The 18,778-nt window shown below is 39.5% G+C and overlaps 1 protein-coding gene across 3 annotated transcripts in view; it reads right to left on the reverse strand.

Moving 5' to 3' along the window:
* Window positions 1-15,124: 15,124 nt before the first annotated feature.
* The window catches only part of LOC126282224 (DNA repair protein complementing XP-C cells homolog), a 289,038-nt gene continuing 285,384 nt past the window's right edge, over window positions 15,125-18,778 (reverse strand). For all 3 annotated transcript variants that reach the window (XM_049981786.1, XM_049981788.1, XM_049981789.1), the window contains exon 6: window positions 15,125-15,938. In XM_049981786.1, the coding sequence (XP_049837743.1) occupies window positions 15,699-15,938 (240 nt within the window). In that variant the 3' untranslated portion in view covers window positions 15,125-15,698. The remainder of the gene's footprint in view (window positions 15,939-18,778) is intronic.

The raw sequence follows: 18,778 nt of genomic DNA on the forward strand, positions 1-18,778 counted from the left end.
AATTTCTAGTGAATCCTTATAGGGACTACTGGTTACAACATTTTTGGGTATAACTTAACTTGGTACCCCTTCTAGAACTGCACCTAACACACACACAAAATAAAATTCAAGACCATCTACTCAATTTCATTCCCTTTTTATTACTTTCGTGACCACGTGTTCATTTTCATTACTTTCATGACCTGCAGATATCCTGTGTATAGGCTGATCCATGAAATTTTGGGCAAACTGTGTGATGTTTCTAACCCGCTGCCACAACATTTTGGTGCAGGTTTCTGACAATTTTCAGCTGAATAATGGTAAAAGTGCAATTGTGCTCAACTATTTAAAATCCCACTGGCACAGGCGTAGTGTACCCACTTGTCACTGTGCATGCACTTCTTCTTCAAGTCAGTGCACCACACCACACATTCTGTGGTAAAAGCTGGCCACATTGATATCAGAGTGATCACTTCACATTGTAAAATCCGAGCAAGTGTGGCAAATCTGATATTGAGCAAGCGACTCATATTGTTCAGGATCACATTGTGGAACACCAGCAGTATACTCCATGCCAGGAAGTTCACTATTGGCGAACAGTGTAATGCTACTGGCCATTTGATGACAAACAATGAAATAAAACTTGTGTCCCACACTTAAATTTTTGGAGCTCAAACATGAATGAATCAGTGGAAATTTGACTGAATCGCTTACCATTTGGGACGGCAGTTTCCAATAACATGCTGCGTGGAATACTGTCACAGAAAAACTTCATGCTCTGGGTAGCCAACATCATTCTACGATTTTATCACATGATGATAATTGATCAGATATTGATGTGGCTAGCTTTCAGCATGGAGGGGTGCTGTGCTGCATACTGACTTGCAGAGGACGTGCAGGCGCACAAGCAGAGCATGTGCAGTGACAGCTGGATACACTGTGCATGTGCCAGCAGGGTCTCGAATAGGGAAGCTCACTGTATTTTGACAGTATTCATCTGAATATGGCCAGAAGACTCTGTGCCAAAACATCATTGGTAACCTACAAATATCTGGCAAATCACCAAAATTTCATGGAACTAGTCACCTGTTCAAAATTCAGAGGAATGGTGTCCAAAAGCCATAAAAAACAGTAAGAATATAATATTTGTATTCTAAGGGTAAATGATGTAGCATATATGATCCAGGCATAGGGTTATTTTATGGTACAGTGCCAGAGCACTGAAGCCCCATAAGAAGGAAGGATAAATCTCACAAAGTGAAAGGTGGGACGGTAACTTTGAAACACTCAAGGTTGGGCACAAAGTGCTAACAGTCATATAGCAATTATGGATACATTAGATTCAATGGCATGCAAAGCTAATTGTTGTTTGTTGTGGTCTTCAGTCCTGAGACTGGTTTGATGCAGCTCTCCATGCTACTCTATCCTGTGCAAGCTTCTTCATCTCCCAGTTCCTACTGCAACCTACATCCTTCTGAATCTGCTTGATGTGTTCATCTCATGGTCTCCCTCTACGATTTTTTCCCTCCACGCTCCCCTCCAATACTAAATTGGTGATCCCTTGAAGCCTCAGAACATGTCCTACCAACCAATCCCTTCTTCTGGTAAAGTTGTGCCACAAACTTCTGTTCTCCCCAATCCTATTCAATACTTCCTCATTAGTTATGTGATCTACCCATCTAATCTTCAGCATTCTTCTGTAGCACCACATTTCGAAAGCTTCTATTCTCTTCTTGTGCAAACTATTTATCGTTCATGTTTCACTTCCATACATGGCTACAGTCCATACAAATACTTTCAGAAAAGACTTCCTGACACTTAAATCAATACTCAATGTTAACAAATTTCTCTTCTTCAGAAACGCTTTCCTTGCCATTGCCAGTCTACATTTTATATCCTCTCTACTTCGACCATCATCAGCTATTTTGCTCCCCAAATAGCAAAACTCCTTTACTACTTTAAGTGTCTCATTTCCTAATCTAATTCCCTCAGCATCACCCGACTTAATTCGACTACATTCCATTATCCTCGTTTTACTTTTGTTGATGTTCATCTTATATCCTCCTTTCAAGACACTGTCTATTCCGTTAAACTGCTCTTCCAAGTCCTTTGCTGTCTCTGACAGAATTACAATGTCATCGGCGAACCTCAAAGTTTTTATTTCTTCTCCCTGGATTTTAATACCTACTCCGAATTTTTCTTTTGTTTCCTTTACTGCTTGCTCAATATACAGATTGAATAACATCGGGGAGAGGCTACAACCCTGTCTCACTCTCTTCCCAACCACTGCTTCCCTTTCATGCCCCTCAACTCTTCGTAACTGCCATCTGGTTTCTGTACAAATTGTAAATAGTCTTTCGCTCCCTGTATTTTACCCCTGCCACCTTTTGAATTTGAAGGAGTATTCCAGTCAACATTGTCAACAGCTTTCTCAAAGTCTACAAATGCTAGAAACATAGGTTTGCCTTCTCTTAATCTTTCTTCTAAGATAAGTAGTAAGGTCAGCATTGCCTCACGTGTTCCAGTATTTCTACGGAATCCAAATTGATCTTCCCCGAGGTCGGCTCCTACAAGTATTTCCATTCGTCTGTAAACAATTCGTGTTAGTATTTTGCAGCTGTGACTTATTAAATTGATAGTTCGGTAATTTTCACATCTGTCAACACCTGCTTTCTTTGGGACTGGAATTATTATTTGCTTCTTGAAGTCTGAGGGTATTTCGCCTGTTTCATACATCTTGCTCCCCAGATGGTAGAGTTTTGTCAGGACTGGCTCTCCCAAGGCTGTCAGTAGTTCCAGTGGAATGTTGTCTACTCCGGGGGCCTTGTTTCGACTCAGGTCTTTCAATGCTGTGTCAAACTATTCACGCAGTATCGTATCCCCCATTTCACCTTCAACTACATCCTCTTCCATTTCCATAATATTGTCCTCAAGTACATCGCCCTTGTATAGACCCTCTATATACTCCTTCCACCTTTCTGCTTTCCCTTCTTTGCTTACAACTGGGTTTCCATCTGAGCTCATGATATTCATACAAGTGGTTCTCTTATCTCCTAAGGTCTCTCTGATTTTCCTGTAGGCAGTATCTATCTTGCCCCTAGTGAGATAAGCCTCTACATCCTTACATTTGTCCTCTAGCCATCCCTCCTTAGCCATTTTGCAATTCCTGTCTATCTCATTTTTGAGACGTTTGTATTCCTTTTTGCTTGCTTCATTTATTGAATTTTTATATTTTCTCCTTTCATCAATTAAATTCAGTACTTCTTGTCTTACCCAAGGATTTCTACTAGCCCTCGTCTTTTTACCTACTTGATCCTCTGCTGCCTTCACTACTTCATCCCTCAAAGCTACCCATTCTTCTTCTACTGTATTTCTTTCCCCCATTCCTGTCAATTGTTCCCTTATGCTCTCCCTGAAACCCTGTACAACCTCTGGTTTAGTCAGTTTATCCAGGTCCCATGTCCTTAAATTCCCACCTTTTTGCAGTTTCTTCCGTTTTAATCTACAGCTCATAACCAATAGATTGTGGTCAGAGTCCACATCTGCCCCTGGAAATGTCTTACAATTTTAAACCTGGTTCCTAAATCTCTGTCTTACCATTATATAATCTGTCTGATACCTTTTAGTATCTCCAGGGTTCTTCCATGTATACAACCTTCTTTCATGATTCGTAAACCAAGTGTTAGCTATGATTAAGTTGTGCTCTGTGCAAAATTCTACCAAGCGGCTTCCTCTTTCATTTCTTAGCCCCAATCCATATCCACCTACTACATTTCCTTCTCTCCCTTTTCCTACACTCGAATTCCAGTCACCCATGACTATTAAATTTTCATCTCCCTTCACTATCAGAATAATTTCTTTTATTTCATTATACATTTGTTCGTCATCTGCAGAGCTAGTTGGCATATAAACTTGTACTATTGTAGCAGGTGTGGGCTTCGTATCTATCTTCGCCACAATAATGCGTTCACTATGCTGTTTGTAGTAGCTTACCCGCATTCCTATTTTTCTATTCATTATTAAACCTACTCCTGCATTACCCCGATTTGATTTTGTGTTTATAACCCTGTAGTCACCTGACCAAAAGTCTTGTTCCTCCTGCCACCGAACTTCACTAATTCCCACTATATCTAACCTTAACCTATCCATTTCCCTTTATAAATTTTCTAACCTACCTGCCTGATTAAGGGATCTGACATTCCACGCTCCGATCCGTAGAACACCAGTTTTCTTTCTCATGACAACAACATCCCGGAGATCCGAAGGGGGGGACTATATTACCTCCAGAATATTTTATCCAAGAGGATGCCATCATCATTTAATCATACAGTAAAGCTGCATGCCCTCGGGAAAAATTACGGCCGTAGTTTCCCCTCGGCCATTCGCAGTACCATCACAGCAAGGCCGTTTTGGTTATTGTTACAAGGCCAGATCAGTCAATCATCCAGGCTGCTGCCCCTCTTCAGGAACCACACGTTTGCCTGGTCTCTCAACAGATACCCCTCCGTTGTGGTTGTACCTACAATAAGGCTATCTGTATCGCTGAGGCACGCAGGCCTCCCCACCAACGGCAAGGTCCATGGTTCATGGGAGGGTGGGTGGGTGGGGGAGGCAATGCTAATACATATCTGTAAATGCAGTGCAGTTTCAGCCCTTGTTTTTTAGTTACATATGTAATATGTGCTGTACAAAACAACATGCTATGTAATATTTCAGAATAGACAAGTAGTCTGTTGGAAATTGGGCTTTCCGTTGAACCCTACCAATTGCTGGATAGATGTTATTACGTATTTGAGTTTGGCAATGAGCCAAAAGCAATCACTGTGATTCCATTGGATAATGGCACTGTATGCTTTTAAGGGGAAGATTGGGGGGGGGGGGGGGGGGAGGGGGAGGGGAGTTAGGTGGACAGTGAAACTTATGAAATGATTCAATGTGAGCAATTATCACCTGTTGCGAGGAATTGTAGTCAGGTGCCATAATTTCTGTAGGTGGTGTTGGGGCAGACAGGACCTCTGGGGTTACTATGACGAGCATTCCACAAGTGCAACATTTTTTTCTAGACTAGTTTCAGTTGAAAAAATGTGTAAATTATTGTGGAACACCATGGGATATTCCTGCTTCAACCCTACAGTTTCATGGAGTTCCAGTAGGTGACAGTGTTATACGTAGCCTTCAAAATGGTGTCTGCAACAGAAGTGACTTCCCAGGATAGAACTTTCATTAAGCATCTTTTGGCGGAAAACCAGAGTGTCGCAAATATTCGTAGGCACTCGCAGAATGTCTATGGAGACCTGGCACTGAACAAAAGCGTGGTGAGTGGTTGGGCAACATGTGCGTCACCACTACAACAAGGTAGCGCAAACCTGTACCCCCACAACCCAGCCGGCTGCACACAGCTGTGACTCCTCCAGTATTGGAACATGCAGATACTCTCATCTGGGTGATCGACAGATAGCAGTCGGAGACCTTGCTGCACAACTGAATGTCTGATGGTTGTGCTGACACACTTCTCCACGAGTTGCGGTACTCAAAGGCGTGTGCATGCAGCATTTCTCACCTCATAACAGAGCAGTGAAGGGCCATCTGTGTGGAATTGCTTGCACATTAAAAGGCTGATTGTGACTTTTTTTGGCAAATATTGTCACAAGTGATAAAGAATGGGTTCATCACTTCAAACCAGAAACAAAATGGCAATCTACAGAGTGGTTCCACACAAACTCTCCTCCGAAGAAAAAGTTCAAACCATGGCGATGGTCTACTGGGACTCTGAAGGGGTTAGTCTGTTTGATGTCCTCCCTCATTGTGCAACGCTCAACTCTGAAGTTTATTGTGCTAATCTCAGGAAACTGGGGAGACGACTTCAGTGTACTTGTCACCACAAAAATCTAAACGAACTTCTCGTTCTCCAGGATGACACAAGGCCTCAAACAAGTGTCCATACCCAAGAGGATCTCTCAAAACCTCACTGTACTGTTCCTCCTCATCCGCTATACAGTCTGGATCTCGCACCTTCCAGCTTCCATCTGTTCGGCCCAATAAAGGAAGCACTCTGTGGGAAACAGATGGTAGACGTTGGCTCGACATCGCCTCGTACATCAGTCTTTCCCTTTGGTTTCTTGTTTACTTTCAATTTTCTTCTTTTACTTCTGGGATGTTAGTTGGAAAATATCTATGTCGCTGTTGTTGGGGTGTAGGGGTGATGGTCATTTGTAGGGGTATGCCTGGGCATTATGTGAGGGATGTGGAGTGAGCACTATTTTTTGCCATCTAGAACCACAGTTTTTGAAGCAGGAAATGAAATGTCAATTTAAGATTATACGCAATTCCCATTGTTGAGAAAAAAAGGTCAACATCCATTTTCATCATTAATAATTATCATTTACCAATATTAGTATTTTTACAACATTTTCTATGGTAATGGAGAATATGCCAGATTTTGTAAAAAGTAGTCAATTTTGCACTGTTGCTGTCTTCATTTGTACATGACGTGAGCACTCTTATTTCTTCCGAGCCTCAAAGTATGTGAGTAGGTTAAATGTTTAACATTCTTGTATTTTTTGTTCTCTTTTAAATTCGTGACAGAACAGTGAGTGGGTAGGATGTCCCTCTCCTTATTTAATACAAATCAATATTTTCCCCACACAAACTGTTACCGAGAAGTGTTGGGCCTTGGTCTCCATAGGCAGGGTCATTTGTTCAGAAGTGGTATGTCCAAAGCGCACAAAATTCGGAATGTCACCTAAGATTGTGTACACAGTTCAACATCACATTGATAGACCATTACCTTCACTTTTTTTGGAGATGTGTCACCTTTTTGATAGCCAGAACAAATGCTCCATTGATCTTTCTGTTATACTTTGGAATGCACTGCACACAACCAAGAAATACTTGTCCTAGCAGAATGTCAGTCTAGCAACTAGTAGTACATTCATTTGTTAGGTTACCTACCAAATTTTTCATTTACATCTTTTTTTTTGTAGAGAGGATAGAAATGTTGGAGAGCAATGGCAAGGAAAGTGTTTCTGAAGAAGAGAAAAAGCATCTGTATGGAATGTAGCCATGTACGGAAGTGAAACATGGACGATAAATAGTTAAGACAAGAAGAGAAAAGAGGCTTTCGAAATGTGGTGCTGTAGAAGAATGCTGAAGATTAGATGGGTAGATCATGTAACTAATGAGGAGGTATTGAACAGAAATGGGAGAAGAGGAGTTTGTGGCACAACTTTACTAAAAGAAGAGAACGGTTGGTAGGACATATTCTGAGGCATCAAAAGACCACCAATTTAGTATTGGAGGGCAGTGTGGAGGGTAAAAATCACATAGGGAGACCAAGAGATGAATACACTAAGCAGATTCAGAAGGATGTAGGTTGCAGTAATTACTCGGAGATGATTCAGGCTGCACAGTACACAGTAGCCCAGAAGGCTGCAATCAAACCAGTCTCTGGACTGAAGACCACAACAATAACATCTTTTTTTTTTTTTTTTCTTTCAGATATTGTCGTCTGAAGTGTCAAAGGTGTACACATTTTGAAAAATGGATAAATAAAGCAAGCATGCGGTCATCAAGTACCTGCTGAAAAAGGACATTAGTGCACAGGAGACTAATGATGACATGATGGAAAGATTAGGTGAGGCTTCTCCTTACTATTTTACTATGAAAAAGTGAGTGGTGCAATTCAAGCTGAGCAACTAATATGTGCAAGAAGCACCATGCAGTGGAAGATGGGTAACATCCAGTACATAGGAAAACATCACTGCAATCCAGAATATCATCAGTGGGCATATCTCATGAACGCATTGAAAACATCGTATGAGGTATACTTGACATGCACAAGATCTCATATTGATAGGTTCAAAGACTGTTGACAGCAGAAAACAAATGCCAGACACACATAATGTCAAAACTTAACCCTTCTTCAGGCAGATCCTCTGGCATTTCTTAAATGTTTTGCGACAATGGATGAAGCATGAATTCACCACTTTCAACCTGGATCCAAAGTTAAATCATAACAGTGGAAACACCCCTCCTCACTCACCCCCAAGAAGTCCAAGTCAGTCACACTAGCTGAAAAGATGATGGTCTCTGTGGATGTCTTGAGGAGTGTTATCCTCATTGAATACATCAAACAAGGTGAAACAGTGAACAAAGCATATTATGCTGCTCAACTAATGCGTTTGAAGGAGGCCACCAAAGTGAGATGCGTCAGGATGTTGACAAAATGAGTGCTCTTTCATCAGGGCAATGTGACTTTGCACATATCTGCCAATCCGTCATTGCAATGTCTGCTATCACACCCTGTGGATTCGAACTGCTTTGGCACACACCTTATTCAATCAGTTTGGTCCCCCCTGACTCATCTCTACCCTGGGCTTGAGAGATAACTAGCTGGAACCAATATTTGATCATACGATTACATCACGGCTGTGGTGGAGGCCTTTTCTGTTATGCAGGAAGAATTGTTCTGCAAGGAGCGTATAATGGGCCTACAGCACCAGTGGAAAAAGTGTGTGGCCCTAACAGGGTACTACATTGAAATATAGCCACAAACATTTGGACTACTGACAACCACTACTGCTTGGGCTCAGAATTTTTCAGTCCCACCCCCAATATTTCTTTCTTAGTTATCTTGTATATTTTTCCTACTTTTCGTTAAAGGGCACGATGAAATATTATTTCTTGCATTATATGAGAGCAAGGCCTGTGATTGTGAGGGAGTGACAGATTGATTAACAATGATCCCTTTCTCATTAATTTACTGAGGTGACTTCGCTATACTTATCTTCATTTTGATCTACACAGAACAATGGTTTTGTAATTGTAAATGGAAAGCACATTAGCGTGTATGTTCCACAGTATTAATTCATTTCATTGACTGGTTTTCGACTTGCAAGACCATCTTAAGACTTAACTGACTAGAGTAGTACAATATTTGTGAATAACACTGATGGTAGTTAAAGTCTGACAATGGCCTTTTAAGCTGATAACTGGTTAATTAAATAAATTAATACTGTAGAACCACTCAATATTGTGCTTTAAACTGACAATAATGAAGTTGTTCTATCATGAAGCAACAAAAGAATCAGTTAACATAAGAATGGTTGTGTATACAAGAAGGATTCATCTGTCCAGGAGCAGACCAGGTATTGGGGAGTATATTTTCTCTCCTTGCTAATTAGATTGCTAGGAATAGGAAAATTTCTTGTAAATGGTAATATGAAAAATAATGTGAAAGTGGCGTTTTTAGCAACAGTGCAAAATTGACTATTTTTTACAAAATCTGGCATATTCTCCATTACCATGGAAAATGTTGTAAAAATACTAATATTGGTAAATGATAAGTATTGATGATGAAAATGGATGTTGACCTTTTTTCCTCAACAATGGGAATTGTGTATAATCTTAAATTGACATTTCATTTCCTGCTTCAAAAACTGTGGTTCTAGATGTGACAAACAAAAATGCTCAACTTCCAATGAACTACATTCCAGTAACAGTTTTCCTTGCCAACCCAGCACTCTCAGAAATATTTGCAAAACTTACTATACAAAAAATGACAGGTTCTTGAGAGAGTTTTAAAGTGGTGCATGAATTAACCACCATATTTTTGTAGTATGCAAGTGTGAATACGGAAAACACCAAATAGAGCACTTTATTTCTGAAAATATGTAAATCAATATGGTGACTAATTACCTTCTGAAATAACCTAGACCATGGTCTATGCAACAGATCATGCTGTCATCACAAACTACATTCACAAAATAGTAAAAATAATATTTAAATAAATATTCATAGTGTTCTGATTTATCATCTGAGACTTGTATCCATCCTGGACTTTCCACTGTTTGAACAAATCAATTATTTTTGTTTCAGTTGTTGCTATCAGCCAGTAACCTTGCTTACAGCATTCTTAAAAATCTCCGAGAAAGTAATGTACTCAAGAGTGGTTAGCCATCTCAACAGTAATGGTATACTTAGTAAATCACAGTTCGGGTTTCAAAAATGCTGTTCCACTGAGACAACAATATACAATTTCATTGTCCACATAATAGAGTCTTTAAATAGTAAAATATCACCAACAGGAATTTTCTGTGACTTGTCCAAAGCATTTGATTGAGTGAACCGTTACATTATGTTACAGAAATTACAATTCTATGGTATAAATGGAACAGCATATGAGTGGTTTAAGTCATACCTACAGAACAGGAAGCAAAACGTTTCCTTATATGGGTCAAGTGATTTAATTAAGTTTGCCACTTCATCTAACTGGTGTGAAATTACATTAGTTGTTCCACAGGGCTCAATCATGGGCTCCCTTCTGTTCTTGATATATGTGAACGTCAAATTAAAAATGATACAAATAAGGTCTTTGGATTTTTTTTTCCAATTTTTGTAATCCAAAAAACCGCCTGTGGCTTAGAATCGAGTGCAAAGTAAGCGGAAGTTCCGAAAAATGTTGGTAGGTGCCGCCACAACTAACTTCTGCCGTCGACTATATGTAGCGCTACACAGGCATACTTTGCAGGAGCAAAGATAAATACTGGCACCAAAACCTCTGCAAGGTGGAAGATGAGCTTATTTCTCCGCCCCGAGTTTCGACCACTCCATTTTCATACATTATCCAATGAAGTAAATACAAATTCCGTATTGTTCATCTTTGAATGTAGCAGCATTTCAATGTACTACGAAAATCCGACTGGCAAAACTGTTTGGAATGTTTGTCAATATGACCAACTCTACATTCTGAATTTTTTCCTAGCAGTGAGAAAAGATGATTGCTAATAGGAACTTTTATGTAATGTGAATCACATGCAGTATTCTCTTCACCATAAGAATAATAAGAGTATAAACATTTTGCCATGTATTGTTTCATGTTTGCTGCCATCTAATTTAAATCCTGTCTGCCTAATAAATTACAAAACTAGAGTGACAACAGCAAACGCGGAAGAATATACATATGACACGTTTATATTCATATTATTCTTATTCCTAATATTGATACAGTCAGAAATGAAGCACGGCAATTGACTAGATTTTTAAATCTAAGATGAGTAATTTCTGTGCAGAATGTAATGTACTAAAGAGGCTTCTGCAAAGATTTTCAAACTGAGAAAATTTTTCCGCTAAACTCTCATTCAGAACATCTTCTATCATACGCAGTCTATTATTTGGTTCTTGTTGATCATTATCAAAGAAAGCAGCAGTGTAATTAACAACAAAAAGTAGTCTCTTGCGATTGTTTTGCTAATGAGACGATTCTTCTCTTGTTTTTTAATTGTAAGTGGCAGTAGCGTGCACAAAAGCAAGCCACGCCGCGAGCAGCAACAGGCCGTAAACACTCATTATCAGAATGTGACAAACAATGCACGACAGTACAGTAATGCATTTTCAGCTTAGAGTGACAAACACCTAAAACAAAGAGAACAGCACTTATCTGATCAAAGAAAAATAAGCACTCAATTCAAACCGGACAAAGCATGTAAAAAGGTAGTGTACCCATATAAATACGGACGGAGTGCCCGACCCATAGCAATGGCTACCTGATAAAGCGTAACTGCTAAGCTTACGACTCGGACCAAACTACTGTAGCTGTATCATCACTCATTTGACCTAAATTGTGTCTCATATTACAAAACTTTGTTTCGATTTGGAGGTGCGGCCTAAAACTTTTCTCTCCCCTTGAATTTTGAGTCTCAAATTTCAGGTGCGGCTTAGATTCGGGACTTTTTTTTCCTTGATTTCGAGTCTCTTTTTTCAGTTGTGGCTTAGATTTGAGTAAATACGGTAATTGGTTTTCTGCAAATGAGCTTGCTCTAAACTTTGAAAAAACACAGTACATCCAATTTTCTGCTGCAAAAAGTACAATTCCTTCAATAAATATAACACATCAACAGAAGTCAATAGACAGGGTGGAGCATAATAAGGTTTTGGGTGTACATATAGATGAGAATCTTAATTGGAAAATTCGTATTTTGGATCTCCTAAAGCAACTGGGTTCAGCAACTTTTGCGATCAGAATAATTGCCAATTTTGAGGATATAGAAATTAATAAGCTAACATACTTTGCTTACTTTCACTCTCTGATGTATACAGAATAATATTTTGGGGAAACTCAACATTTAGACAAAAAGTATTCACTGCTCAAAAGAAAGTGGTGAGAATAATGTGTGGGGTTCATAGTCACACATCTTGTAGGCATCTTTTAAAAAGATTGGGAATTCTTACGACAGCCTCACAATACATCTACTCACAAATGTAATTTGTTCTCCACAACATGGACCAGTTTAAAAACAACAGTTACATTCATGATTATAATACCATGAAAAAGAAAGACGTACACTATCCTTTGCTCAACCTATCTTTGGCACAGAAAGGGGTAAAATATGCTGCTATAAAAATTTGCGATAAATTACCAGATGAAATAAGGTGTTTGACAGACTGCAGTAATAGCTTCAAAAATAAACTGAAATCATATCTCCTTGACAACTCCTTCTATACCATAGATAAATTCTTGAATAGGAATAAATAAACCTATAAATATAGCACATGCATTTTGTGCCATTTAAGGGTATAATAGAAATATTAATCTTTCACTCTGCATTGTAATATATGTATATATTAAAAAAATTTGTTTCATATGTGCATTTCTTGTGCACTTGGCACGTTCCACATCATAATGGCTACTGTACCATGTGATTGATCAATGGAACATACATACAACCAACCAACGGCTGTTCTACGAATTGACTCCTGGAGGTATGTAATGGCCAGGTATTATTTTATTAGTCTGATGTCACTTACCAATTCCATAATGTAAATAAATTTTGAGAGCATGCAGTAACACAATTTTTGAACAAATGGACCATTGTGTCATGCTTTACCAACTAAGGAGCCAGTTCAGTGTGTTTCTTTTGGAGACAGTTCACAACAGATACCTGACCAAAGGAAGTACTATTAGAAATTTCTAAGTAACATTAATTGTTGCAACTATCACATCGAACTGTGCTTGAACAATATAGCAGAGCAGTAAATCCCAGAATCAGTGATCACTGACTGCCCACAGTTTAAATGCAACAACCCCAACCTACTGCAGCCTACATCCTTCTGAATATGCTTAGTGTATTCATCTCTTGGTCTCCCTATATGATTTTTACCCTCCACACTGCCCTCCAATACTAAATTTGTGATCCCTTGATGCCTCAAAACATGTCCTACCAACCGATCCCTTCTTCTGGTCAAGTTGTACCACGAACTCCTCTTCTCCCCAATCCTATTCAATACCTCCTCATTAGTTACGTGATCTATCCACCTTATCTTCAGCATTCTTCTGTAGCACCACATTTCGAAAGCTTCTATTCTCTTCTTGTCCAAACTAGTTAATCGTCCATGTTTCACTTCCATACATGGCTACACTCCAAATAAATACTTTCAGAAACGACTTCCTGATACATAAATCTATATTCGATGTTAACAAATTTCTCTTCTTCAGAAACGCTTTCCTTGCCATTGCCAGTCTACATTTTATATCCTCTCTACTTTGCCCATCATCATTTTACTTCCTAAATAGCAAAACTCCTTTACTACTGTAAGTGTCTCATTTCCTAATCTAATTGACCTCAGCATCACCCGATTTAATTTGACTACATTCCATTATCCCCGTTTTGCTTTTGTTGACTGGATTAAAAAGAATCCTGTAACAGAGATTCAACAGAACTGATCATAGGAATACTACACCACATGGGATGGAATGTAGATGATTCTTTTGTTATGTACCTCACATGTTGCTGTCGGCTGACAGAAAGTTTCCTCATACAGATACTTAGCTGTTAGGTTTCTGTGCCTAACTCACAGCAATCCCTTCAGCCCATTTGCAACACGTCATGCATACTTCATCTCTCGCCTAATCTATTTTGCTCCACTTCAGACTTAAGTAAACCCCACATCTACTTTTCTTCCATACTTTTATTCACACAGAAGGAAACTGCCCATGGTCCCACATTTATAATTCACCTCTCACCCTCTGTTCTATTACAGCCTTTCTTTTCTTCCACCATTTTACAATGTTCTCCGTCCCCGATCCCGCTGCTATATGTTCCTTTTCTTGTCTGATCCCCTTCACCCTTTCTCAGTCTTCAAATGTTGGTTCTTTAGAAGTACTCATTTTTTGTCACTGTGTGATTCTCATCTTAATTATTTACTTGTTCAATGTTTTCCAAATCCTTATTCTTCACTTTTTAGCACTAAATCTGCAATTAAACATCACATACAGGAAGTAACCTGTTCTCGTGAACAAGTCTAGCGTTTCACGAGCCTATGAATGGCTACAACTGAAACGGAAATTAATGTAATTTAGTGGGCAGCTCAGAACCAAGCACTGACCTAACTAAATCTCTACAATACACAGAAAGGATAGGCTGCTAGTCACTATAAAGATGGCACACTGAGTTGCAGATAGGCACAACAGAAAGCCTGTCTCAATTTAGCTTTTGGTCAAAGCCTTCTTCAGAAAACAAAACCAACATTCATTCATATAAGCAAGCACATTTCAACTGCATGTGACTGCAGCTCAGACCAGAGATATCATGATCATGTGTATGTCAGGTGTGCATGCTTGCGTGTGCGTGTGTGTGTGTGTGTGTGTGTGTGTGTGTGTGTGTGTGTGTGTGTGTGTGTGTGTGTGTGTGTAGGAGGCTTTGGCTAAAAGCTAAATTGAGACAGTCTTTCCATTGTGCCTGTCTGCAACTCAATGTGTCATCCCCATAGTGACTAGCTGTCTACCCTTTTTCTTATATTGTTGATATTCCACCCTGGAGTTTCCATTGTCTAACTAAATTTCTGTAAGACAAATGACAATCCTAGGCAACACAACTACAATGTACTAATAAAAATGAACTGTTCAGCTTGTTGCAGAGGAATAAAAAGAAGTAACTACAGACCTTAACCACCCTAATTCAGTGGAACAGGAGAGCACACTACTGACAAAAGTAAAGGGTTATTTGTGTCAAACTGACATCATAATAGTTCCAGGTATGCAATATCTTAACAGCTTTCAGTCGTTAAGTGGTAGTGGAGCATATTTTCCTTTGTTGTGCCAAGGCAGAATCCTGTAAGAATCTTGTCAACAGAATTCACACCATACAGATTTCTTTCTTTCTTTCCTTTTTTAACGTTTGTTAATGTATTTTAAAATTTTGATAGCATACAATACCTTTACAAAATTACAGCTGCCAGCAGCATTTCACAAACAAAGAAATATGTACATGGTTCACAAATAGTGAATTAGAAAAAGTCTTCTTGGAAGAAACAACACAAAGTTGGTGTGAACATGATTTCACATATACATAAAAAAATCTTACAAGAAAAAATTAAATCTTAGTACTATTACAGGGAAGCTCAATGTAAGCTATTAAAAAATACTGTAAGATTTAAAAATATACGAATACAGGTATAAAATGTGACAACAGGTACTAGCAAATAGTGGAAGTACAGCAATGAAATGATATCATTTGTAAAAAACCTTTGCAGTACTTTGACCAGAATATTCACAAGCTCATGGGAGAAAGTGCAATGGTTCATGTGTGAAAGATGCACTCTATGAATTACATGATTACTGAAATTTTACAACAAATTGAGCAAAAAATTGTAATGCATTTCGTTGAAAATGTTTCATGACGATGTTACTAATTACTATTTTAATCTTACAAGATCAATTAAATTTAGTCGCACTGTCCCATTTCCCAGTCTGAATCATCAGACTGAACAGTTTTCATTCTTTTGGGCTCTTGGAATCTCTTTGCTTTCTTTGTTTTAGTTTTAGCTGTCTCTTTGACAGGGCCAAAATCATATCTCGCCTTTAATCGTTCTCTTATAAGAAGACCTTTGATCAATCGTCTCCAGTTTCCATAGATCCGTTTTAATCTCTTCTCCTCATAGCGCCTATCTGCCTCCTCTTCTTCCTTAAAACAACACAAAATAATTATAATACATAAATAAAAAATCAGAAATATTATCTATAAACATTACAGATGTAAAAGGGCAGATGTTTCCAGCAATGAAGTGAATCAAAATTTTGTACAGGAAATATATAAAAAAATATGCTGTAATTAAAATAACAATGCTGAAATCTGTAGAAAGCCGGGATACATGGAAAGTGCCTTCATTCTAAACGTGTTAAGAACAGTGGCATCGCGAAACACATTACAAAGGGAGAAAATACACAGCTGAACAAAACAAAGCAGAGGCAGGGTAAGGAAAGGATGAGATAAAGGAAAAAGAGGAGGAACAGAACAGAAGTTGAAGGAAAACATTACAGTAGTTATCCTACCACACATTCAGAACATCTATTACAAGATACATTTCGCATTTCATAATATTAGAGGAAATATTTCTAGGTAATAGCAGTAAAAAAACTAAAGTCAGCAAGTAAGGAGTCCCCAGAAATTAATTCACGTTTTATCTGTTGCCATAAGCATACGGGAGTCAAAAGTCAAAGATCCCACTTACAAACATATGTACCGGGTACTTACAAGGTGCATTCAAGTTCTAAGGCCTCCGATTTTTTTTCTCCGGACTGGAAAGAGATAGAAACATGCGCATCGTTTTAAAATGAGGCCGCGTTCATTGTCAATGCGTCCCAGAGATGGCAGCACCGTACGGCAGATGGAATTTTACTGCCAGCGGCGAGAATGAGAACTGTTTTAAATACTTAAAATGGCAACGTTTTCCTTACTTGAACAGTGTGCAATCATTCGTTTTCTGAATTTGCGTGGTGTGAAACCAACTGAAATTCATCGACAGTTGAAGGAGACATGTGGTGATGGAGTTATGGATGTGTCGAAAGTGCGTTCGTGGGTGCGACAGTTTAATGAAGGCAGAATATCGTGTGACAACAAACCGAAACAACCTCGGGCTCGCACAAGCCAGTCTGATGACATGATCGAGAAAGTGGAGAGAATTGTTTTGGGGGATTGCCGAATGACTGTTGAACAGATCGCCTCCAGAGTTGGCATTTCTGTGGGTTTTGTGCACACAATCCTGCATGACGACCTGAAAATGCGAAAAGTGTCATCCAGGTGGGTGCCACGAATGCTGACGGACTACCACATGACTGCCCGTGTGGCATGTTGCCAAGCAATGTTGACGCGCAACGACAGCATGAATGGGACTTTCTTTTCGTTGGTTGTGACAATGGATGAGACGTGGATGCCATTTTTCAATCCAGAAACAAAGCGCCAGTCAGCTCAATGGAAGCACACAGATTCACCGCCACCAAAAAAATTTCGGGTAACCGCCAGTGCTGAAAAAATGATGATGTCCATGTTCTGCGACAGCGAGGGCATAATCCTTACCCATTGCGTTCCAAAGGGCACTACGCTAACAGGTGCATCCTACGAAAATGTTTTGAAGAACAAATTCCTTCCTGCACTGCAACAGAAACGTCCGGGAAGGGCTGCGCGTGTGCTGTTTCACCAAGAAAACGCACCCGCACATCGAGCTAACGTTACACAACAGTTTCTTCGTGGTAACAACTTTGAAGTGATTCCTCATGCTCCCTACTCACCTGACCTGGTTCCTAGTGACTTTTGGCTTTTTCCAATAATGAAAGACACTCTCCTTGGCCGCACATTCACCAGCCATGCTGCTATTGCCTCAGTGATTTTCCAGTGGTCAAAACAGACTTGTAAAGAAGCCTTCGCCGCTGCCATGGAATCATGGAGTCAGTGTTGTGAAAAATGTGAACATCTGCAGGGCGATTATGTCAAGAAGTAACGGCAGTTTCATCGATTTCGGGTGAGTAATTAATTAGAAAAAAAATTGGAAGCCTTAGAACTTGAATGCACCTCGTATAACTAAAGAGCAGTTACTCACGGAGATCCAGTGTAGGCTGTAGTTATCGTATGGAGTCAAACTTGGTAGACATACTAATGCATTAATGCAGGACAGATTTGCAATGGAAAAATTAGTTCGAACTTTGGCCACCAGGTGCAAATCTGGTGCTATACCCTGTTTGTGTAACAGTACACATCCACACTGTCATTTAACAAGCCGTTACATGAGAGGACTTTATGGCTACTGAGAAGAGAGACTGTGTGCTGTTAGTGAAACTGTTTTATGGGGATATCTGCAATTAAACTGCCGCATTGAGAATGTATAACTAACTGAAGGATCTGAGGAGAGGCCCATGGTATTAAATGTTTAAAAAAAGGTGGTAATGATATCTGAAAACTGACAAGCTTGCTGTTGCCGTTGCCGCAACTAACCATGTGGCAAATGCTCTGGGTAGTACTAATGCTTGTGCAGTTTGAAAAGGCACTTTTTGCACTATAGGGTGCAGTGAATTCACAGAACTACCGAATTTGGGGTACTGTTAAACTGTGCAATGTGCACAAAAAGACACTGCACTCATCATATGAGACTGTGTGGTGTGAATTCACAAGCACCTTTACTCTCGGCCCGTTCTTCTTTGAAGAGGATACAGAGCCTGTCAGGTGTACTGTGACGTCTGCATGTTATCGAGACGACCTTTTACAGTACGTGATTCCTGCTTAGGAAGAGCACAACCATGTGGAAACCACTGTTTTCACACAAGATGGAGCAACGTCTCATGTCATTTGCCCAATGAGAGAACTGCTTAATGTACCTTCCACGAACATGTTATCCAGAGGTTTTCCAGGTTTTCCTGCAGTATCACCTGATCTGAATCCATGCGACTTTTTAGTTCTGGCTCTGGGCAGTCTAAAGAACATGTTTAACCAGAGACATGTTTCGTGTCTACCTGGTCTGAAGGCCAGTATAC

This window comes from Schistocerca gregaria, chromosome 7 (genome assembly GCF_023897955.1).
Source record: "Schistocerca gregaria isolate iqSchGreg1 chromosome 7, iqSchGreg1.2, whole genome shotgun sequence".
In the NCBI taxonomy this organism is placed as follows: Eukaryota; Metazoa; Arthropoda; class Insecta; order Orthoptera; family Acrididae; genus Schistocerca; species Schistocerca gregaria.